This window comes from Pelophylax lessonae, assembly GCF_965119305.1.
Source record: "Pelophylax lessonae genome assembly, chromosome: 4".
Classification (NCBI taxonomy): Eukaryota; Metazoa; Chordata; class Amphibia; order Anura; family Ranidae; genus Pelophylax; species Pelophylax lessonae.
Window position 1 is genome coordinate 635,782,174 of NC_138771.1, and position 25,256 is coordinate 635,807,429.

At 45.0% G+C, this 25,256-nt stretch overlaps 1 protein-coding gene across 3 annotated transcripts in view; it reads left to right on the forward strand.

Annotated features, from left to right (window-relative positions):
* LOC309552378 (acetylcholine receptor subunit epsilon-like) overlaps positions 1 to 25,256 on the forward strand; it is a 75,963-nt gene that overhangs the window by 43,762 nt on the left and 6,945 nt on the right. For 2 of the 3 annotated variants that reach the window (XM_082253320.1, XM_082253319.1), the window contains exons 6-11: positions 71 to 171; positions 308 to 508; positions 16,135 to 16,249; positions 17,754 to 17,868; positions 19,983 to 20,241; positions 24,786 to 24,919. In XM_082253320.1, coding sequence (XP_082109446.1) covers positions 71 to 171; positions 308 to 508; positions 16,135 to 16,249; positions 17,754 to 17,868; positions 19,983 to 20,241; positions 24,786 to 24,919 — 925 coding nt within the window. The remainder of the gene's footprint in view (positions 1 to 70; positions 172 to 307; positions 509 to 16,134; positions 16,250 to 17,753; positions 17,869 to 19,982; positions 20,242 to 24,785; positions 24,920 to 25,256) is intronic. The other variant, XM_082253321.1, reaches the window with a different exon arrangement.

Consider the following 25,256-nt stretch of genomic DNA (forward strand, 5'->3'; position numbering starts at 1 on the left):
GAAGGTATACATTTGTGGAAACAAGATTGTATATTTCTTCACAAATCTAATGGATGCCCCCTCCCTGTAGATCAAAAACATACAATGCGAAAGAAGTCACTCTTCTTTTGGCTTTTGGCGAGAGTGGGGAGCTGTTGGAGCGGGTGGACATTGACCCTGAGGCTTTCACAGGTAAAATCATGCTATTTCCCTTTCCCATCTTCTACTATTATTCCTCAAGTTGCCACCGATGGTAGCCCATCCACTAACCTCTTCTTGTTTTTTTTTTTTTTCTTGTCTCTTGCCTACCACTTTCTGCCACATTCAGAAAATGGTGAATGGGCAATAAAGCACTGCCCTGCGTGGAAGCATGTAAACAATCGCTATACGAGGGACGACCTTCAGTATCAAGAGATTAATTTTGGGCTTATTATTCAAAGGAAGCCTCTTTTCTACATTGTCAATATCATCGTACCCTGTGTCCTCATCTCCTCCCTGGTAGTGTTGGTCTATTTCCTGCCAGCCAAAGGTGAGATAACCACGAGGTGGGGTGAGAAAGAGTAAGCAATGTGTGGAAAAAAATATGGCTCATAAAATACAGTGGCAAGCGTATCAGGTCACCAAAAGAGAAACAAGGGGATCCTTGAAATCGGGAGGAAAATACACTTTATGGCCACCATCCCCTCCAAATTATTGAGTTCAGGTGTTTCCAGTAAAGGTTTCTGTTATTACTACAGCATTTAAGTTTGTACACTTCTAAACTTGTGCCAACAGTTTGAGGAAAGACCCTTACTGTTTTCAGCATGACTTTTCTCCTGCTCATGAGATAGCTTCATGAGTTTGGTGTGAGGGAACTTGAGTGGTCCTCTAAGCCCTAACCTCAAACTTACTGAACACAATTGTGCTACACAGAGTCAGCCTACGTGGAGCAGAATATTGTAAAATCCAGTAGAGATGGTCTGGTGGACACAGCAGGTATGCAGACCCAGGAACTCATTGTAGAGCTCTCACCAATTCATACCTCCAAACCGTCCCGTTACTGCAGGACCGTCCTTAGGTTTAAAGTAAGTCCCGGTGTCCGGCAGATCTGGGTACGTGGAGCAGAATACCTGCCTGGCCAGTCCACACCTAAAGGGAAGGCTTCCTGAAGACAGGTAGACAAAGTCCCTGCACTGTCCCTACTAGACGGGGAACCTGTCCCTACACTAGCCACTCGCATAAAGCACGCCAAACCTGGGAGCCAAAGTCTTGACACATCGTCTGTGTCTGGTGTCAAATGGCATCATCCTAAAACAGTGCTCCTGCCTGGCCGTCATTTTACTATAGGCCGGGCGGGAGCACTGTTGTTCTGGAACAATGGCATATGACACCGGACACATCCGATGACTGATCACTGCACAGCCTGCCGCCAGCATCATGTGATCGCTGTGACCAATCATAGCAGATCACATGACAATTGTAAACAATGAATGGCTTTCTTTCATGCCTTTGATTGTATACAATTGTGTTGCTAGCTGTGATTGGTCACAATGATCACATGGTACAGAAAGGCCAATCACAGGAACATGGTTGCTTATAGCAATGAAATTCATTGGTATATGCAATCATAATGTGTAAAAAAAAAAAAAAAATCCTGATCACTTCGCCAGAGTAGTACCATGTTAATATGAACAAGGGTGAAATATTCATCAGTGGTACACTAATAATTGTTTACAGTAGCTCAAGAAAACATTCATTAAATCAATCAAAATAATGCACAAAGTCCTTGAGTCGTTATTGCTCTGGTAACAGTGTGTTTTAAGAAAAAAAAAATCGTAAAAAAATAATAAAAAATTGAAAAAAAATTATTATTTTTTTTTTTCTTTTACATACTCTCACCAGTCGGTGTCTGTGATCACGCCACACCAGCTATATGATAATGCTGTACTGCACTGGGAAAGTATGTTTTTTTTTTTTTCAAATTACAAATTTCAAATTTTCCAAATAATTGTGAAAAACAAAATTACAACTTCAAAAAAATCGCTATACCTTTTTCTAAATAGCTTGGACTATCTGCTTTCCAAAAAGGTATCATTTGGGGGTATTTGTACTGTCCTGGCATTTTCGGTTTTCAAGAAATGAGGCCATTAGTACATCGAGATTGATCAATTTTCAGATATATATTGTATACCATAGTTTGTGGACTCTATAACTTTCCTCTAGACTAAATAATAAACACTGATTTAGATTATTTTCAGCAAAGAATTTTCTAAATTTTCTGTCCTATTTAATTTATCTATCAAAGAAAGCCTTATCATACTTGCCAACTGTCCCTTTTTTCCTGGAACAGTCCCTGCAAAAAGGAGCCTGTCCCAGGTCATTTATATTGTCCCTGGAAGCGCCTGTTAATTGGGCTGCCCATAAATGGTACGCAGAAGTAGTGCAGCTGAATGGGAGAATTATTCCAACTCTGCTACTGTGGCCTTAAGTTTGAAATTCCCTTTTTAATTTCCTGTAATTCTCTCTTTATTCAGTAGACCCTATAATCTGATAAGTAGGCGAGATTAATTATGCAGAGTGGGTGGAGCTTCAGGGAAGTGGGTGTGGTAATTGATAGCTGTGCTGCAAAGTGTCCCTGGAATTTTTTTTAAAATGTTGGCAACTATGCCTTATTTGTGTAAAAAAAAATGATACAAAATTTCATATGGGTACAGTGTTGCATGACCATGCATTTGTCATTCAACACTGTGACAGCACTGAAAGCTGAAAATTGGCCTAAGCAGAAAGGGGGTAAAAGTGCCAGGTATTAAAGTGGTAATATAGACTCTGCCTGACCTAAAATGGCCACTGAAGTTGCATTGGGTGCCAGCGTCCAATCCGACAGCTGTCCCCTTGTAACCACAAGAAGTCTTAGAGGAGCCAAGTTTCTCACAACTTCCTTCCTCTCCTGCATTGCCGGCAATGAGTTCTGTATATAGCAGGCTTCTACCAGCATAGCTGAAAATGATTCCAGCTAAGTATGTAAAATAGGGACTACATCGCCATCTGCTGACTGGATGAAGAACTACGCAATGTTATTGTTCTATATTTTATATTTACCTTAACCACTTAAGCCCCGGAAGATTTTACCCCCTTCCTGACCAGGGCCTATTTCGCGATTCGGCACTGCGTGACTTTATCGGACAATTGCGCGGTCGTGCGACGCTGTACCTAAATGAATTTGGTGTCCTTTTTTCCCCACAAACAGAGCTTTCTTTTGGTGGTATTTGATCACCTGTGCGATTTTTTTTGATCATGCGCTATAAACAAAAAAAGAGCGTCAATTTTGCAAAAATAACAATATTTTTCACATTTTTTATATGAAATTCCCCAAAAAAAAAGTAAAAATCAAAATTTTTTAACATTTTAGGCCAATTTTTTTTAACCATATGTTTAGTAAAAAAAAAAAATCGCAAAAAGCGTATTTTGATTGGTTTGCGCAAAAGTTATTGCGTTTACTAACAAAGGGAAAGATTTTTGTCATTTTTGTTGTTTTTTTTTAGCGCGTAATGGCGGCGATCTGCGATTTTTTTGGGGGGACTGTGACATTGGGGTGGACAGATCGGACCCTTGACTGACATTTTTGACACTTTTGGGGCTACCAGTGACATTACTGCAGTAATCAGTGCTATAAATATGCACTGTTACTGTAAAAATGACACTGGCAGTGAAAGAGTTAAATGTATTGTATCTAACTGTGATTGGCTGTGGCTTGATGTGTAAGAACAGTGATCAATGGTCCTACATAGTAGAACCGTTTGATCATCATTCTTACACAGGGAGAACTGACAGGCGGCTTTGTTTACATTAGCCGCCTGCCTTTCTCCCGCTGTCACGGACGATCACGAGTGCCTGGCGGACATCGGGTCCACCAGGCACACGCGCGGGGGGGGGGCCTCGGGCGGCGCGCGCTCGCTCCCAAAACCCTCACAGGCTAGCGACGTACCCCTACGTTACTCTGCCTGTGAGGGGCTGACTGCCAATGTAAATAGTCGTGCGGCAAGTGGTTAACGAAACAAAAATGGGCTAAAATATTTTTTAACCCTGACCCTAATAAATAGACAAATAGATAAACAGACAAAGGAAACATGTACAAAACCACTATAAATTCTATTTAACCTGCAGATGTGGATAGTTCCCATAGACTAGATGTCCACATGAACTGACTTTAGCAGGAATGGTTTAGTGTTTCCATAAGGGTTAAATGTTTTTGCATATAAGGTCAACTGATTTTTCCCAAAAATTCATACAGTAATAGAATAGTCTATGGGTATATAGGGAGGGACAGTCCACCCAAAAGTGATATTTTAGTCAAAGATGGAGTCTAAAATCCTATAGTGAAGACCTACCTGTCACAATTCCAGTCTTTGTTCCTGTCCACCTGCGAGATTTGAGTGTCCCTGTCCATCTTTGCATGTTCCAGCCTCTCCTATTACAGTCCCCATAATATAGCAATAAAAATAAAATCCAGTAGAGATGGTCTGGTGGACACAGCAGGGATGCAGACCCAAGAACTCATTGCAGAGCTCTCACCAATTCATACCTCCAAACCGTCCCGTTACCGCAGGACCGTCCTTAGATTTAAAGTAAGTCCCGGTGTCCGGCAGATCTGGACTGGAGTCTCTGAGCTCCACTCAATGAGGGTATAGTCAATGGGTGCAATGTGTGCTCTCACACACTGCACCCAGTGATGATTGCTGTCAGCAGGACACCTCAGCATCTACCTCCACCCTCAAATTTCTTTGCAGTCATTGGTTGCCAGGACCGGCGGCGTCCTAGCAACCGATGACACGCTTTGTGGTTGCACTCTGTAGAAGCAAACTACCTCTGTGCAGAGCGGCTCTACCTGCCAGCTCTGCCCCCGACTCCAGAGGCACTTGGCACTTGCACAGGTGGGGGAACTGGCTCCCCTCCTCCTATCACTCAGCACTGTGCATGGCTGTCAGGTGATAGAAGTCCCTGCTTGCAGCCCAGTGGGAAGATTCTGACAACAGGCCCCATTCCTGCTCCTATCTTCTTTCACTATGCAGCGCTGCTGTGATCCTCTCCTGTCTCTGTAAAGTGTAAACTACAGTGGTGATTGAAAGTTTGGCCACCCTAGGTAAAAATTTGTATTAATGTGCATAAAGAAGCCAAGGAAAGATGGAAAAATCTCCAAAAGGCATCAAATTACAGATTAGACATTCTTATAATATGTCAACAAAAGTTAGATTTTATTTCCATCATTGACACTTTCAAAATTACAGAAAACAAAAAAATTGTGTCTGCAAAAGTTTGGGCACCCTGCAGAATTTATTGCATGCACTGCCCCCTTTGCAAGGCTGAGACCTGCCAGTGTCATGGATTGTTCTCAATCATCATCTGGGAAGACCAGGTGATGTCAATCTCAAAAGTTTTAAATGCCCAGACTCATCTGACCTTGCCCCAACAATCAGCACCATGGGATCTTCTAAGCAGTTGTCTAGAAAACTGAAACTGAAAATAGTTGACGCTCACAAAGCTGGAGAAGGCTATAAGAAGATAGCAAAGCGTTTTCAGATGTCAATATCCTCTGTTTGGAATGTAATTAAGAAATGGCAGTCATCAGGAACAGTGGAAGTTAAAGCAAGATCTGGAAGACCAAGAAAAATATCAGACAGAACAGCTCGCAGGATTGTGAGAAAAACAATTCAATACCCACGTTTGACTGCACGATCCCTCCAGAAAGATCTGGCAGACACTGGAGTTGTGGTACACTATTACACTATAAAGAGATACTTGTACAAATATGGTCTTCATGGAAGAGTCATCAGAAGAAAACCTCTTCTACGTCCTCACCACAAAAATCAGTGTTTGAACTTTGCAAATGAACATATAGACAAGCCTGATGCATTTTGGAAACAAGTTCTGTGGACCAATGAGCTTAAAATTTAACTTTTTGGCCGGAATGAGCAAAGGTACGTTTGGAGAAGAAGGGGCACAGAATTTAATGAAAAGAACCTCTGTCCAACTGTTAAGCATGGGGGTGGATCAATCATGCTTTGGGGTTGTATTGCAGCCAGTGGCACAGGGAACATCTCACGAGTAGAAGGAAAAATGGATTCAATAAAATTTCAGCAAATTTTGGATGGTAACTTGATGCCATCTGTGAAAAAGCTGAAGTTAAAGAGAGGATGGCTTCTACAAATGGATAATGATCCTAAACACACCTCAAAATCCACGAGGGGGATTACATCAAGAGGCGTAAACTGAAGGTTTTGCCATGGCCTTCACAATCTCCTGACCTCAACATAATTGAAAATCTATGGATAGACCTTAAAAGAGCAGTGCGTGACAGACAGCCCAAAAATCTCAAAGAACTGGAAGACTTTTGTAAGGAAGAATGGGCAAAGATACCTCAAACAAGAATTGAAAGACTCGTGGCTGGCTACAAAAAGCGTTTACAAGCTGCGATACTTGCCAAAGGGGGGAGTACAAGATATTACCTCTGCAGGGTGCCCAAACTTTTGCAGACGCCATTTTTTGTTTTCTGTTATTTTGAAAGTGTAAATGATGGAAATAAAAACTAACTTTTGTTGACATATTATAAGAATGTCTAATCTGTAATTTGATGCCTTTTGGAGATTTTTCCATCTTTCCTTGGCTTCTTTATGCACATTAATACAAATTTTTACCTGGGGTTCCAAAACTTTCGATCACCATTGTATATTGCCTCTGTACAGACAGAATGTGCTTTGTAGAAGGTATATGAGGGAATATTTCCATCCTCAGAATTCCCTGTCTGCAATCTTTTCATCTACTAGTCTTATTAACTCCTCTGTATGCCAAGCAATCCTCTCACCAGTGGCCCATCTCTCATCTCCAACTGTCACAGCCTCAGAATTCTGCCAGCATTCCATTCATACCTCATTGCTCCTTCATCCTGCCAGAACTTTTTTTTCCTCCACTGCAGTAGGCGTAACTACAGTGGTCGCCATTGCGATCTGGCCCCATGGTCCAGGGGGCCCGTGTGGCTTCCCTCTAATCCTGGAGAGGAAGGGTAACCTATAGAGGAACTAATGCCCTCCATGTTCTTCCTGCAGTCACTGAATGCCTGCAGGAGGGAGAGGAGGAAAAGTGGGCATTCAGCGGCTGCAGGAGGAAGATGGAGGGCATTGGTTCCTCTATATGCTGCCTCTCCTCTCTAGCTTCCTTCTGCTGCCCGCAAGCCCCTCAGCTCTCTCCTGGCCCTTCTGTGATCTTACCCAGCAACTTCTCTGTTCTCTCCCACCCCACCCCCCTTTTCTGACCCCCTGCTGTTTTCTGGTCCCCCCTGTGCTTTTCTCCGGTTCCCCTGTGCTTTTCTTCAGTCCCCCCTGTGCTCTTCTCTGCTCCCCCGTGCTCTTTTCTATTCCTTGTGTTCTCTGGTCCCCTCCCTATGCTCTTCTCTGGTCCCTGTACTGTTCTTTGGTCTCCCCTGTGTTCTTCTCCAGTCCCCCCCCCCCATGCTCTTCTCCGTTCCCTGTGTTGTTCTTTGGTCCCCCCCTGTGCTCTTCTTTGGTCCATGTGCTGTTCTCTGGTCCCCCCCTGTGCTCTTCTCCATTCCCCCCTCTCCATGCTCTTCTCCATTCCCTGTGCTGCTCTTTGGTCCCCCCTGTGCTCTTCTCTGGTCCATGTGCTTTTCTCTGGTCCCCTGCTGTTCTCTGGTCCCCCCTGTGCTTTTCTTCGGTCCCTGTGCTCTTCTCCATTCCCTCTGCTGTTCTCTGGTCCTCCCTGTGCTCTTCTCCAGGCCCTGTGCTGTTCTCTAGTCTCCCCTGTGTTCTTCTCTAGTCCCCCCCCCCCATGCTCTTCTCTGGTCCCTGTGCTGTTTTCTGGTCCCCACTGTGCTCTTCTCCAGTCCCTGTGCTGTTCTTTGCCCCCCCCCCCCCTATGCTGTTCTCTAGTCTCCCCTGTGTTCTTCTCCAGCCCCCCCCCCCTACTGTGCTCTTCTCCAGTCCCTGTGCTGTTCTCTGGTCCCCACTGTGCTCTTCTCCAGTCCCTGTGCTGTTCTCTGCTCCCCTGCTGTTCTCTGGTCCCCCTAATGCTCTTCTTTGGTCCCCTGCTGTTCTCTAGTCCCCCCCCTGTGCTCGTCTCCGGTTCCCTGCTTTTCTCCATTCCCCTGCTGTTCTCTGGTCCCCCTGTACTGTCTGTCTCCCGACCCACCCCTTCTGCCCCTGGTACCCTGAACTGTCTCCTGGCCCCCCATCCGCTCTGGCAGGTTCCCACCTCCCCTCTCCCACTGGTTGCTGCGGGTAATATGTCAGGATGGCGAGCAGGGAAGGGGCCGGTAAATATGTTATGAAGGACCCGAGAATAGGAGGATCTGGGCTGCTCTGTGCAAAACAATTAAATAGAGCAGGTAAGTATAACAAGTTTGTTATTTTTAACAAAAAAAGATGAGGCTTTAGTATCACTTTAAATATTAGTCTTAGATGGGTGGCCATTTAATAAATTGCCATAAATAGTCAGGAAGAAAGGTTTCCCTTTTAAAGAGATAGAAAAATAGGCATCAGCTATGAGAAAAGACTACAAGCACTGAACTTATTCTCTCTGGAGAAGAGACGATTGAGGGGGGATATGATATCAATGTACAAATACTGTACTGGCGACCCTAGCATAAGGAACAAACTATTCAGAGTAAGGGAATACAATAAGACACGTGGCCACTCACTAAAACTAGAGGAAAAACGGTTTAACCTTAAAATACGCAGGGGGTTCTTCACTGTCAGAGCAGTAAGGATGTGGAATTCTCTTCCACAAGCAGTAGTATCAGCAGGGAGCATCAAGAGTTTTAAAAAACTATTAGATGGGCACCTTAAAGACCACAACATACAGGGGTATACAATGTACAACATACAGGGGTATACAATGTACAACATACAGGGGTATACAATGTACGGTTAACAGCAAACACACACTCACATCATAAGTTGAACTGGATGGACTGATGTCTTTTTTCAACCTCACAAACTATGTAACTATGTATGTAAAGGAGTTCTAGGAACATAAATTTCAAATCTAATTTCCTGACTACCTATTACACTTTTGTGAGGCACCGTAGGGCACTGATGAGCACTGTAGTGGCCCTGATGAGCACTGATGGGCACTGTAGAGGCACTGATGAGCACAGTGATGGCACTGATGTGGCACGAATGAGCACTAATGTGGCATGGATGTGGCATGGATGAACAATGATGTGGCATGGATGAGCACTGATGTGGCAAGGATGAGCACTGATGTGGCATGGATGAGGCATGGATGAGCACTGATGTGGCACGGATGAGCACTGATGTGGCACGGATGAGGCACAGGTGAGCACTGATGTGGCATGGATGAGGCAAGCATGAAAACAGATGAGGCATGGAAGAGCACAGATGAGGCATGGATGGGCACAGATGAGGCATGGATGGGCACAGCTCAGCACTGTGGACACTCCAGATCTAGCGCACTCGCACTGCTGCACTGGCTCCCTCCTTTCACACACTGTACGGATTAGCGTGAGGAGAGGAGCTGAACCGGACATGGTACCGGTTTGTTGACAAGCGATCGTTTTGTTTATAAGTGATGAACACTGATGTGGCATGGATGAGCACTGATGTTGCATTGATGAGGCATGGATAAGCACTGATGCAGCATGGATGAGGCACAGATGAGCATTGATGTGGCATGGATGTGGCATGGACACGCACTGATGTGGCATGAATGTGGCACGAATGAACACTGATGTCGAATGTATGTGGCATAGCGGAACACTGATGTGGCATGGATGTGGCATGGATGAGCACTGATGTGGCACAGTTGAGCACTGATGTGGCATGGATAAGCACTGTTGTGGCATGAAAGTGGCACGGATGAGCACTTATGTGGCACGGATGAGCACTGATAGGCATGGATGTGGCACGGATGAGCACTGATAAGGTATGGAATGGGGGAATGGAGGACATCAGCATTGAACTTATTCTCTCTGGAGAAGAGACGCTTGAGGGGGGATATGATATCAATGTACAAATACTGTACTGGTGATGACCCTAGCATAAGGAACAAACTTTTCAGAGAAAGGGAATACAATAAGACACGTGGCCACTCACTAAAACTAGAGGAAAAACGGTTTTACCTTAACCACTTGCCGACTGCCTAACGCCGATCTACGTCGGCAGTCAGCCCCTCACAGGCAAAGTGACGTAGGGCTACGTCACTAGCTTGTGAGGGTCTAGGGAGCGAGCGCGCGCCCCCGGAGGCGCGCTCCCGCTCCCGCGTGGTCACGGACCCCCCCGCGCGTGTCACTCGGCGATCGGCGGGGGAGAGGGAGAATGTCAGGCAGTGTTAAGACACTGATCTCTCGGATCTAGTATGTAGATCCGTTGATCAGTGTCCATACAGCTCAAGCCCCAGCCAATCACAGTAGAAAGCACGCCCCTAGGGATACACACAGCCCCTCCCTCCCAAATAAAGTTAACCCCTTCACTACCAGTGTATTTTTACAGTAACAGTGCATATATATAGCACTGATTACTGTAGAAATGTCACTGGTAACCCCAAAAGTGTCAAAAATGTCAGTCAAGGGTCCGATCTGTCCGCCCCAATGTCGCAGTACCGCAAAAAAAATCGCAGATCGCCGCCATTACACGTTAAAAAAAAAAACAACAAAAATGACAGAAATCTTTCCCTTTGTTAGTAAACGCGATAACTTTTGCGCAAACCAATCAAAATACGCTTTTTGCGTTTTTTTTTACCAAACATACGTAGCATAAAACAAATTGGCCGAAAAAGTAAAAAAATGTTGATTTTTTAATTTTTTTTTGGGGAATTTAATATAAAAAAATGTGAAAAATATTGCTATTTTTGCAAAATTGACGCTCTTTTTTTGTTTATAGCGCGTGATCAAAAAATCGCACAGGTGATCAAATACCACCAAAAGAAAGCTCTGTTTGTGGGAAAAAAAGGACGCCAAATTCGTTTAGGTACAGCGTCGCACGACCGCGCAATTGTCCGTTAAAGTCACGCAGTGCCGAATCGCAAAATACCCCCTGGTCGGAATGGGGGTAAAATCTTCCGGGGCTTAAGTGGTTAAAATATGTAAGGGGTTCTTTACTGTCAGAGCGGTAAGGATGTGGAATTCTCTTCCAAAAGCAGTGGTATTAGCGGGGAGCATCGATAGTTTTAAAAAACTATTAGATGGGCACCTTAAAGACCACAACATAAAGGAGTATACAATGTACAGTTAACAGCAAACACACACACACATCATAGGTTGAACTGGATGGACTGATGTCTTTTTTCAACCTCACAACCTATGTAACTATGTAACTATATGGATGAGCACTGATGTGGCATAGATGTGACAGGGATGAGCACTGATGTGGCATGGATGGGAACGGATGGGAAATGGATGTGGCACGGATGAACACTGATGTGGCACGAATGAGCCCTCATGTGGCTCAGATGAGCACTGATATGGCACGGAAGAGCACTGATGTGGCATGGATGAGGTACGTATTGGGCATGTATGAGCACTCATGTGGCATAAATGTGGCACAGATGAGCACTGATGTGGCATGGATGTGGCACAGATGAGCACTGATGGGGCATGGATGTGGCATTGGCATGGACGTGGCACAGATGAGCACTGATGTGGCATGGATGTGGCATGGATGAGCACTGATGTGGCTGTGATGAGGCACGGATGAGCACTGATTTTGCATGGATGAGGCACAGATGAGCACTGATGTGGCATGGATGTGGCACGGATGAGCACTGATGTAGCATGGATGTGGCATGGCGGAACACTGATGTGGCATGGATGTGTCATGGATGAGCACTGATGTTGCACAGATGTGGCATGGATGATCACTGATGTGGCACAGATGTGGCATGGATGAGCACTGATGGGGCATGTATGTGGCATGGATGAGCACTGATGTGGCACAGATGTGGCATGGATGAGCACTGATGGGGCATGGATGTGGCACGGATGAGCACTGTTGTGGCATGGATGTGGCACGGATGAGCAATGATGTGGCATGATACAAGAAAGTAAGACCAATGCGCTATCACTGGAAAAATTGTGATTGACGTAAAAAATCAATATCAGATGAAAATTAAGAATCACAAAAAATGAAAAAATATATATTATAAAGGATGCTGCCAATTTTACAGTGTCACCACTATAAGAAATATAAAGTAATAGGAAATAAATTGACGCTCCTTTTAAAATAAAAAATAAAGGACTAAAATGAGAATGCAATTTCCCAAGAAAGAGGGGGTGTAAATGTGAAGGTAAATAAATCTATGGAGGTGCCAAATAAAGGTAATAACTGTACAAAGAGCACAACAATTGTGCGATGAAACCAAAAACAATGCTAAATGAAGTGTGACATCAGTGGCAAATAAACTGTTATAAAATTATAATGTTCACTGGCACAAAATAAAATAAATGTAATCCAGCAAAGTGCAAAGACAATAAAGTGCTCCAATGCAATAAATATATCACAAAAAACCAATTCATGTGCAAATGAGCAAAATGATGCTGAGTGAAATGTGCCACCAATTCTTTGGTATACAAAGTAAATGTCGTACAATATAAGGTAGTGCAAAAGCAATAAAGTGCTCAGGTGCAATATAAATAATAAATCACAGAAGGATTGTCCATGTGCAAAATGGTGCAATATAGTGATGTGCTTCAAAATATACATAGTGACTCTTGTGACTCTTCTTATATATATGTGTGACTCTTGTAAATCTTCTTATATATATGTGTGACTCGTGTGACTCTTCTTATATATATATATGTGTGACTTTTGTGACTCTTCTTATATATATATATGTGTGACTCTTGTGATTTTCCACTGTTGTCAGTTGAGACAGCGTGTCACCCCAGTGAGCTAAGTACAATGGCTGCTCACCTCCATATACACTCATATGATTTGTGATGAAAATCACTGGGTGAGAGGGGAAGGAAACCAGGTCTTCCTTCACAGATGAAAATGGGGCCAATATTCATCACAGGTGAGCGGCCATTGTACTTATTTAAGGATTAGACTCACTGGGGTGACACGCTGTCTCAACTGACAACAGTGGAAAATCACAAGAGACACCATATATATATATATTCAGTATATATAAGAAGAGTCACAAGAGTCACTGTATATTTTGAAGCACATCACTATATTGCACCATTTTGCACATGGACAATCCTTCTGTGATTTATTATTTATATTGCACCTGAGCACTTTATTGCTTTTGCACTACCTTATATTGTACGACATTTACTTTGTATACCAAAGAATTGGTGGCACATTTCACTCAGCATCATTTTGCTCATTTGCACATGAATTGGTTTTTTGTGATATATTTATTGCATTGGAGCACTTTATTGTCTTTGCACTTTGCTGGATTACATTTATTTTATTTTATGCCAGTGAACATTATAATTTTATAACAGTTTATTTGCCACTGATGTCACACTTCATTTAGCATTGTTTTTGGTTTCATCGCACAATTGTTGTGCTCTTTGTACAGTTATTACCTTTATTTGGCACCTCCATAGATTTATTTACCTTCACATTTACACCCCCTCTTTCTTGGGAAATTGCATTCTCATTTTAGTCCTTTATTTTAAAAGGAGCGCCAATTTATTTCCTATTACTTAATGATTTGGCATGGATGAGGCATGAATGTGGCACAGATGAGCACTGATGTGGCACAGATGAGCACTGATGTAACATGGATGTGGCACAGATGAGCACTGATTGGCATGGATGTGTCACGGATGAGCACTGATGTGGCACAGATGAGCACTGATGTGACATGGATGTGGCACGGATGAGCACTGATGAGGCATGGATGAGCACTGATGTGGCATGGATGGGCACAGATGGTACATGGATGTGGCATGGATGAGCATTGATGTAGCATGGATGTTGCATGGATGAGCACTGATATGGCATGGATGTGGCACGGATGAGCACTCATGTGGCATGGATGAGCACTGATATGGCACGGATGAGCACTGATGTGGCACGGATGAGCACTGATGTGGCGTGGATGAGGCACGTATGGGACATGGATGAGGCCCCTATGGGGCATGGATGTGGCACAGATGGGCACTGATGTGGCATGGATGAGCTTTGATGTGACATGGATGGGCACGGAGGAGGTATGGATGTGCACGGATGAGCACTGATGTGGCACGGATGACCACTAATGTAGCATGGATGAGGCCTTATGTGGCATTGATAGGTACGGATGAGGCATGGATGTGGCACGGATGAGCACTGATGTGGCATGGATGAGCACGGATAAGGCATGGATAGGCATTGATGGGCACAGATCAGCATTGTGGACACTCCGGATCCAGCCCACTCGCACTGCTGCACTGGTTCCCTCCTCTCCTCACACACTATACTGATTGGTGAATGTGCACTAATGTGGCATGGATGAGGCATGAATGGGGCATGGATGAGCACTGATGTGGCATGGATGTTGCACAGATAAGCACTGATGTGTCATGGATGTGGCACGGATGAGCACTGATGTGGCATGGATGTTCATGGATGAGCACTGATGTGGCATGGATGTGGCATGGATGAACACTGATGTGACATTGATGGGCACGGACGAGGCATGCTGTGTCGAGCATTCGTGCCATAAACCCAGGAGAGGCAATCACTTACAGGTACAGTATATGATTTCGCCTGTAAGAGCCGCCGTCCCGCAGTATATATACGTGGGGTGGTCGGCAAGTGGTTAAAGCGGAACTTCACCCAAAAGCTGCTGTCTCCTTCTCCCTACCTCCTGTTTAACAATTAGCACCCAGTTTTTTCTTTGGGTGGAGTGGGTACCTGATTTTGACAGGTACCCATTAACCCACCTCTGGTCAGATCACTGCGGTGTGGCAGATTCCCTCACAGCCTTCTGGGACACATCACAGCCCCAGAAGACTGCGGGACAATTCACAAAGCGCATCGTGGCTCACACAGTTGGAAGCCGACTGTGCAAGGCTTCATTGCTGGTTTCCCTTAGTCAAGATGCTGGTGCCTGGACCTAAAGCCGATTGAAGAATCGGTTTGAATGAGGACAGCGCTGGATCCAGGACAGGTCAGTGTCCTTAAATTAAAGTATTTGAAGCTGCTGACTTTTCCTTTTTTGAGAGAGAGACTGGAGCTCCTCTTTATATAGGGGAGAAAACTGAGGACCCTGATGTAGTAAGGACCCCATTTAGATGGGAGTACCTTGAGGTGTTGTATACTTTGAAAGAGTGCCATGATCTGCAAATCATAAACCAAGATAGTCTACCTAAGGCATCATCAGTAGAGTTTTGCTGACATGTGTTAAGTAATAATCCAAGTCTCATTTAAATGCTGAAACTGTACTCTGTGTCGGAAGGTCTTATGTATGGTACATGAGGGCCATACATATTAGAGAGTTACCAGTGGTGGAGACTCTAAAGCCTCGTACACATGCAACAAATTTCCGCCAACCGGTCGTCCGTCTTTTGTCCAGAGTGGTGTCTGTTGGTTGGAATGTGCTCTAGACTGCACACAAATTTTCCCGACAGAATTCTACTTCAGAAGTGATGTCATGTGTTGGATTGCTTTCTATGTGTTCTTTCATCTCTGAGCATGCCCAGTCTTGCTCATAAGATTTTTCCCCATCGAAATCTGTTCTAATGAGACGAAAATCAGATGTGTTTTGATGGTCGACAAAAATTGTATAGCCTGCACACCAGGATTTCTTCGGCCCGAAAAGTCGGAGTCGGTTGTCGGTTGTCGGAAGCACCATACTAACTAGCCGAAAATCGGCAGATCGGTCGCCGGATGAAATTTCTTCTCGTGTGTACGGGGCTTAAGCCTAAGTTCCTAGGTCCACCTACCTACTGCCATTATTGCGAAGCATTATCATTTTCCATGTTTGACTTTTTTTGGATATTGCAGAAGAGATATTTTGTTGGTGAGAAAATACAGATTTTATCTTTTAGTTCCCTAAAACATTCAAAGCCAGAGCTTGAGTAAGCTCACCAGAATTCATTCCTAACTAAAAAAATTATTTTGGGGAGACCGGCCCAGTACAAATGCTAAGCTAATCATCTGAAATGTACAATAAGTTCTTTCTAGTCACTGTCCCATCTTTGTCTACTTTCAGCTGGTGGTCAGAAATGTACCACCTCTATCTCGGTTCTCCTTGCTCAGGTTGTGTTCCTGTTCCTGATTGCTCAGAAGGTTCCTGAAACGTCTCTAAGTGTCCCACTTATCGGCAAGTAAGTAACTTTACATTGATCACCTGGTTGTTCTAAAATTTTGCCTAGGACCATCTTCATTATCAACTACATTTTTTAAATTTTTTTACACTATAAAGACTGAGGGTACAGGCTGCATTCACACCTGAGCGTTGCGTTTTTGAGTGTTTTTTTGGGCATTTATTTGAGCGTTTGTATGCGCTTATATGTACAGTGTAGCCACTCAGCCATTATCATAAGCATCGGGAGGGGACGCCCCATCCCTCCTGCCAACTTCCACTGCTCCCCCCGGGTCTCCTGTCCCACCGGGAGACCCGAGCGACCAGCCGGCACGTCCACCGGCTGGATGGAGTTCCGAACAAAGCCAATCACGACCCCAGATCCCTCCCATAAGGCCCCTTTCACACAAGCGGACCGCTCAGATCTGCCTGTCCGTTTTTCAGGCGGATCTGAACAGATGCCCCTTGCATCTCTATGGGGCATCGGATGTCAGCGGAGATATGTCCGCTGACATCCGATCCAATCCGTCAAATCCGGACGGTTGGAAACCATATTTTCCATGAACACAAGGGCTTGAGCCAACTGGTCTATTAGTTCAATCACCGCTCAGCTTCCAAGTTACCTTTAAGTAACTTCACCCATTCAGTAACCGTCTGTGACACCAGAATGTTCACAAAGATTGGCTCAAATATGGAACCCGCTAGCACGTGTAGATGGCGGGACAGAGACTCCACCCGTCTATCCACAGGGTCTGCTAAAGCCAGTGATTCCTCCACCAGAACCACAGTAGACTTATTCAGCCTGGAAACCGGGCGATCCACCCTCTGTGGCACGGTCCAGCTAGTGGAAACTGCATCTGCAAAGGGATAACCGTGTTTAAAGCGCTTAGGCACCATCAGCATGTGCTTGATGCGCTGCCATTGTTCATTAACAATATTGTCAAAAAATTCTGGGCAAGGAAACACCTTGCCTGATTTTTGGGATCTGCAGGAGCCAAAAGTCACCTGCGTACCCGGCGCTGTAGATTCATCTCTCATTTTTAAAAGTGTCCGGCACTGAGACTATAAGTGCTTCCACTAATGCGCATTCCCACGTGGCGGCTGATGAGGACAGGTCCTCTTCACAATCAGAATGCGAAGATTATCCAGTCTGAAACCACAGCCGGCTGTTGCTTGTAGTTCTCCAGAACACTAACTAGTAAAATAAAAAATTACATATAAAAGTTTCCCTATTAAATAGCTAAGACCGAAGTCCCAGCAGGGAACTAGGTCCTATTCCTAAACTAGGCAGAAACAAATTAGAGGCTGTAGCAGAGTGTGTGGGCTTATGCCTGCAGGGAGAGCCCCCTTACACGTGGTAATGCTTTTTCCTCCTGCAATAAGATATGGAGCTGCGTCTGTCGATGAACGAAGTGGTTAATATCTACTAATGTACTGATGTATATACTTAGCCTTGCTGTGAATGGGTTGTTGATGGCATGAGAACCTGCCCAGAACTGGATCGTGACCCTTTGTTTCTTTTGTAGATATCTCATATTTGTGATGATCGTGTCAACACTTATTGTGCTCAGTTGTGTCATAGTTCTGAACGTGTCTCTGAGGACTCCCAACACACACAACTTGACTGCCACCATGAAACGGGTGAGGCAACAATTCTCCCAGTCAGAATGTTCAAACATTTACTTGACTCATCTCGGAGCCAGCTATTCTACCCCCTTGATGGGAATTGGATGCTGCGCAAATCCAACAAAAGACTCTACAGCCCGTGAAATGTATTGACGGTTCCAACCAGTTCTGCCATCTATGACCCCAGTCTTCTCCCCCATCACTGAAATTCCTACATCACCAGAGTGTCCCTGTGACTCTATATAGTTATATGGTGTGTCAAACAAAACAGGAAGTTTGAGGAAGATCCTTAACCGCTTGCCGACCGCGCACGACTATTTACTGCGGCGGTCAGCCCCTCACAGGCAAAGCGACGTAGGTCTACGTCGCTCGCCTGTGAGGCTCTAGGGAGCGAGCGCGCGCCGGCGGACGCTCGCTCACGGACTCTCCCGCGCGTGTGCCTGGCAGACCCGATGTCCGCCGGGCACTCACGATCGTCCGTTAGAGCGAGAGAAAGGCAGGCGGCTAATGTAAACACAGCCGCCTGTCATTCTCCCCTGTGCAAGAATGGAGATCATACGGTTCTGCTATGTAGGACTGTTGATCTCTGTTCTTACACCTCAAGCCACAGCCAATCACAGTTAGAAGCACGCCCCTAGGGACACACTTAACCCCTCCCTCTCAAAAAGTTAACCCCTTCACTGCCAGTGTCATTTTTACAGTAACAGCGCATATGTATAGCACTGATTACTGCAGTAATGTCACTGGTAACCCCAAAAGTGTCAAAAATGTCAGTCAAGGGTCCGATCTGTCCGCCGCAATGTCGCAGTCCTGCAAAGAAAAATCGCAGATTGCCGCCATTACTCGTTAAAAAAAAGAAACAACAAAAATGACAAAAATCTTTCCCTTTGTTAGTAAACGCGATAACTTTTGCGCAAACCAATCAAAATACGCTTTTTGCGATTTTTTTTTACCAAACATATGTAGCATAAAACAAATTGGCCTAAAATGTTAAAAAATTTTGATTTTTAAATTTTTTTTTGGGGAATTTCATATAAAAAAATGTGAAAAATATTGTTATTTTTGCAAAATTGACGCTCTTTTTTTGTTTGTAGCGCATGATCAAAAAATCGCACAGGTGATCAAATACCACCAAAAGAAAGCTCTGTTTGTGGGAAAAAAAGGACGTCAAATTAGTTTAGGTACAGCGTCGCACGACCGCGCAATTGTCCGTTAAAGTCACGCAGTGCCGAATCGCAAAATAGGCCCTGGTCAGGAAGGGGGTAAAATCTTCCGGGGCTTAAGTGGTTAATGGGGATACAGACAGCAATAAAACTTTTTTTTTTTGAAAAGTAAGAAAGATCTCAAATTTCTGTGAGGATTTTATCTCTGTCTGTGTCCCCATGAGAAGAATTTCCCCTCAATTCCTGTCCAGACAGTGGAAGCCAAAGCAGGAAAAGAAAAATATCCTCTATGGGACTGCAGACATAATACAGGGGCAGGTCAGAGACAACCGAAATTCAATACACTGAAGACACAAAACTCAATCTCCTGCGCTTAGCAGAGGGCCCAGACGCAATTCTAGACTCTTAATCTGACATCTCGGGATATAACACACCTTGCTGCCCTCCAAAGAAGGGGAAGTCTAATATACTGGAAACATAGAAAAAAACAGAGGGCGCACAGGCCTAGTGCATTATCCACAATGCGTATCTTTATTAAATGAACAGAGGTAAGTTTTATACTCACAAACTAATGCTTGTATCACAGTTTTTTATAAAAACATCAATTAACGTCTATGATGGAACATCCACATCTCAATGGACTATCAAGCAGTACCAAAGGCTAATGCGTTTTGAGGCTTGCCTCTTCCTCAGAGCCGACCTGTTGAGGATAATGCACTAGGCCTGTGCACCCTCTATTTTATTCTATGTTAACAGTCGACATATTACTACAGGAGATAGTCAGAGACTCCAAACGTATTTCATGAGATATTGGAGTCTCTTGTAACATGCCCCCAGTCTTTGGCTCTGTCCTCCTCAGGTTGGGCCCAGGGCTTTAGATAAACAGAACAGCCAGACAACTACCTTTTTCAAGGTCAAGCATGGTCTACAGCCTTGTGAATTCCAGTTTCCTGGTCTTTCTTGCAGAGGCTCCTGGAGGTCTTACCACGATACCTCCACATGAAGGTCGAACCGTGCGAGGAAGAAGAGACACAAAAGGAGAGGAGGAAGAGCTCCCTGGGGATCATGCTGAAGGCCGAGGAGTACGTGCTGAAGAAACCGCGGAGCGAACTGATGTTTGAAAGGCAGAGGGAGCGACACGGGCTGAGCCGGGACTCCCGGGGCCACAGAGGTGAAGAGGAGGGCGAACGCAAAGGCAAAAAGGGGCAGTGGAGGTGGCGGATAGGTAAGGACAGGGCAGAGAGGCAGCCATTTTGTGCAGAAGCAGCCATATTTGGGCTGACTAAAAAATACACCCCACATAACCTACAGAATGAATTCATTATTATATAGCTACACCAAAGAGCCAAAATACAAGAGCTAGAGCAAATGTAGAGCAGGTACGGGGACCAACCAATCGACCATCTTCTTACTTTTAATGATTGAACTTGGTTGTTTGGTGCACCTGTTTTCTTTGCTTTAGTTTTTGTACTTTGGACACTGGAAGTTTTCCATAAACTGACCTTTTAAAAATTGGTTCAGCTGACAAAATGGCTGCCTCAATTTATATCTATAGTTGTACAAGTACACTTGGCAACATAACAAGTAAGGTTTAGAAAGGCCACAGCCCATTGAGAGAGGAAGTTTAGCATATTTCTGGAGAGCACATATTTTGGGTTACAAATGCAGTTGTCTGGTCACCTGTGGCCAGGTGACAACTGCACCCTGTTGGAGGCAGGGGCGCAGCACAAGGTAGTGAACCCAATAGCAGACTGCTGCGGATGGACCGGAACGTGAGCCCAAGATTCCCCAGGGCGCGGAGTCTAAGATCCAGCAGGTGCTCACCAGAGCCTCTAGTGGTGAGGATGGACTTGGCTGCAGCTGGGCCCAGGTTGCGGCCCCTGGGGTCCCCCAGGTCACGCTCTGTAGGGAGAGAAGGGAAGCAGCCACTCAGGACACACGGAATGGTGATGGGTAAGCCGAGGTCGGGGTAACAGGCAGACAAGGCTAGTCAAGGGACAGGCCAAAGGTCAGGGTAACAGGCAAACAGGAATAGTCAGAGACAAGCCAAAGTCAGTACACAGAAGAGTAGTTTAAGCACACGGCAAACAGGAAACTAACACTGTTGAACAGCAAAGCAGACCTGCAGTGCACTGGTTAATATAGACTTCCTGTGATGACCTGGGTGGGGCAGGAACAGGAAGTAGAGGTGATAAAAAGGAACCAGAAGTGCAGTCTGACCTCTAATACAGACAAGATGGGACAGGTAAGCTTTGCCAAACTATTGCAAGTCCATGACAGCAGTGTTCTTGGGACAATCAACATCTGCAATGTTCTTAGACCCAGACTGTGTGGACAGTATGACCACTTGCTGACTTGGCAGAATCCACAGGCAGCTTAAAGGAGAAGGTAGTTTTGCACTCCTGTGACCCATTTTCAACAGACAGCAGGCTGAAGCCTACTGTGGGCTGAGGTCACAGAGTCGGGAAAGATTGCGACCAAATGGTCAGGATCCTCCCATATGCCTAGACCGGCACCCAGCTCAGCCTCTGTGCGAGCTGCTGAGAGCCTGAGCCGGCTGCTCCTGTCCCCTCCACAGCCCAGCGCAGGGGTGTACAAAGCAGACAGCGGTGAGTAACAGAAGCAGCTAATAAGAATCTCATTTAATCGCTTGTGGTGATTCCTTTTGGGAGCACTCTTTCTTCGGTGGTGCACGTTACCATCATTCCTTCACGGCAAGGAAAGAGGAACTATTGATGTTTAAAAAATCTGAGGACCTTTTTACACTTTATATACTGATAGTGTCAGGGTCTATTCTAAATCACCAATGTGGATACAAATGTTGGGGTTCATTCTGGATACCCATTAGAACTGAAGAAGTCTCCTGGCTGAGCAGCAAAACGTCCTGAACATTACAGAACTAGTCCTGGTGACTGTGACTATCTACCTCTACATACTGTATACTATGACCTGGGTGAATGAGAACCTTCACAGACATATTGCAGTTTTAATCATAATTTAATTATGTATATGACTTTCATTTTTAACCTATTGTCATCCATGCAACACATATATTTTCGTCCATGGACAGCCAGGGTTTCTGTCCTGAGAGCATGCTCACAGCACAGTGACCGAACCGCCAAAGACAGCTCCTGGTCTCAACTAAAAATCAGCTTTGATGGTTTCCCGATCATGTGACCACTGTGACAGCCAATCACAGTGATCATGTGATCAGGCACAAAAGGTACAAAGTTAAAGGGGCACTAGAACTGGGAAGGAAGGGGATCAAATATTTGCTAATATACAGGCATACCCCGTTTTAAGTACACTCACTTTACGTACACTCACGAGTACAGACACAGCCTGGTCAGCTTGGCATTGCACTACTCCCGGTTTTTAACATTGGTGTCTATGGGAAATATTGGTCAGCTTGACATGGCACTGCTTCCAAACCATAAGTGACAGGGACACCAAACTTGGGGAGCACCGAGAGGGGACCCAGGACTACAACATATCATATTTGTGGCTGGCCAGCTAGCCTAGGTAATCTACCATGTCATAGTCCTGGATCCTCTTAACATGCTCCCCAAGCTTGGTATCCTTGTCACTTATGGTTTGAAAGCAGTACCATGTCAAGCTGACCAAGATTTCCTATGGAGCTAGTGTATTTACATGCATTGAGAAATGAAAAAAGGTATTGCTTCACTTTAGGTACATTTTCGTTTTACATACATGCTCCGGTCCCATTGTGTACTTAAAAGTGGGGTATGCCTGTATAGATATATTTTTGATAGACTAGCAAGTAGAGGGAGCTGTCTCTTTCAGCCTCCCCGAGAATCATTGAAATATCAGCCACATATGGGGTGCATGGTTTTCAATGAGCGGGCAGACTCATAGACATGTTGTGGCAGTAAAGCATAACCAATGGGTAGCAAAAGCCGACCCTGTAGATGTAGATATGGTGGAAAAAAGCAAAGAAAACTCTTCCCTGTTGGTAAATCCAACAATGCCAAAACCCTTCCCTGTGTGTAATTTTAGCTCCATGTAGCTAGGTAAAAATATAGTGGGCCTTGTCTGCCTAACAGCAGGGCTGTGATTTGTTAGGTAGGGTGTCAGGGCTTCCAGATGCGCCTGCTGAAGGGAGAAGTATCCCCACTGGCTCCTGTGAGAGGCTTCTCATAGGGCAGTGTGGGAACCCCAATCAGGGGACACATCCCAGCTTGTAACTACCCCAGAAGGCAGATTATGCTGCAAAGGATTCTGGGAGTGGGTATAAGTTTGGAGGAAGTGCGTGACAGGTTGTCTTTGGCGGGAGCAGAGTCCCAGAAAGGAGAGTGCGGCTGTCTCTCCTCCTGTCTGAGGAAGGTGGATGTCTCAGGGTGTCGCCTGAGAATCCAGAGAGTGCTGAGCTGAACAGAGGGGATCCGGTGTGCCGACAGCCTGCGGAGTGTGAGAGGGGTCCAGTCCCAGGAAAGCCCACACAGGTCGTGAGTACTGCGGATTGTCCCTGGGGGTCTGCCTAGTGTCAGAGGGGACCACTCCGGGAGAGGTTCTGGGATCCAGTGTCAGATAGCGGTAAAGGGGGTACCTAGGTTGAGGACCCTGAAGTTGTAAAGGGGGTACATAGTCAGTGGACCCTGAAAAGTTCAAGGTCAAAGGGGCACCTGCAGTTTGGGCCCTGAAGTGTGCAGAGCGTATCAGTACAGTGACAGTTACACAGAGTTCTACAACATACTACCTCAAGCTGTACCAAGCGGGGGAAAGTATTTGGTGGCTTACACAGCACAACAGTATCAGGAGTTCTACAGTTTTCAGTCTTGGACCTACAGGACTATAACTCATGGATTCAACACTTTCTTGAAGTTATAGAGTTTTCTTTTGTTTAGTGAGCGTTGGCTGGCGCTCGCTACCGTCAAGGAAGCGCCAACGGGCATTTTTCCAGGATCAAGTCCCAATTGTAATTAGTTAAAGCCGAAAGGAGTATCCCACTCATTCCCTTCTCCCATCCCCTTAATTTCCAATAAAAAAAACACAAACAAAGATGCCGCAGTTGTGACTGTCTCAATTGTCACACCTGGGGACTCAGCTCACATGGGCTGGCGAGGATTCCGGTACTAATGGCAGACCCACATCAGGCCACAGGCCTGGAAACCTTGCTACACTTTCTTGAAAGTTCAGACAAGCTGTATACATTTTGGACTTTGAAGGGCTGCAGATAGACACGCACAAATTACTGTATGTAGGAGGATTTGTTGAATCTCTGTGTATCACCTGAGGTCACTTCACTGGGTATAGGGAAGGGTTTACAACCACTTTAATTGTCAGCGATCTTCTACCAGTCCATTTCCATTTTCAATGACACCCACTTGGCATTCAGTCCACTTCCGGAGGGCCCAAGGTACCAAGAGCCCATCACATGCAGGAAAAATCTATAGAGGGGTGCGCTACCACTTTACATGTGCCAGAGGAGAGTGAAGAGAACCTGTTATGTTGCACAACTGGCTCAAAGACACCTAGAGAAAAGGTAGGGCTAATAAATTTGCAGGGTCAGGGGGTACTCCTATGAGGGGAAGGTGGCATCCTGGGGATGTGGAACCCAGAGTTGGGCTTTTACAGATAATGAAGGAGGACTGTATAACAGAGAGCTGAGCGAATGTGCAACACAGGACTGTTCAAAGCCACCGAGGGGAATGAGGAAGGTTAGAGAGCAGAGACTTCTAGTGATGAACATAGAATCTGTGAAGGGATATTACATCAATGGTAGTAACCAATTGTCTTGCTCTGTTGCAGTTGATGGATTTGATGTCGGGGTGACTGCTCCCCTATTTAAAAATCTGGCCCACTGTGCCCCGGAGATAAAGGAGTGTGTGGAGGCCTGCAACTTCATCACCTCCAGCACAAAGGACCAGAATAAGACCAGTGCGGTAAGTCCTGTGCACTCTAACGGTTTGATAGAAAAAAATTGCATGAGATTTATGCAACTGGCTTGACACATTCACACATTAACCGCTTGACCTCCAGGAGATTTACCCCCCTTCATGACCAGGCCATCATTACTTTAACTAAAAATTGCACGGTCATGCGTTGCTGTAACCAAATACAACTTATGTCCTTTATTTTTTCCCCACAAATAGAGATTTCTTTGGGTGGTATTTGATCACCTCTACGGTTTTTATTTTTTGCGTTATAAACAAAAAAAGATGACAATTTTTAAAAAAATTATTTTTTTACTTTCTGCTATAAAACACATTCAATAAAAAA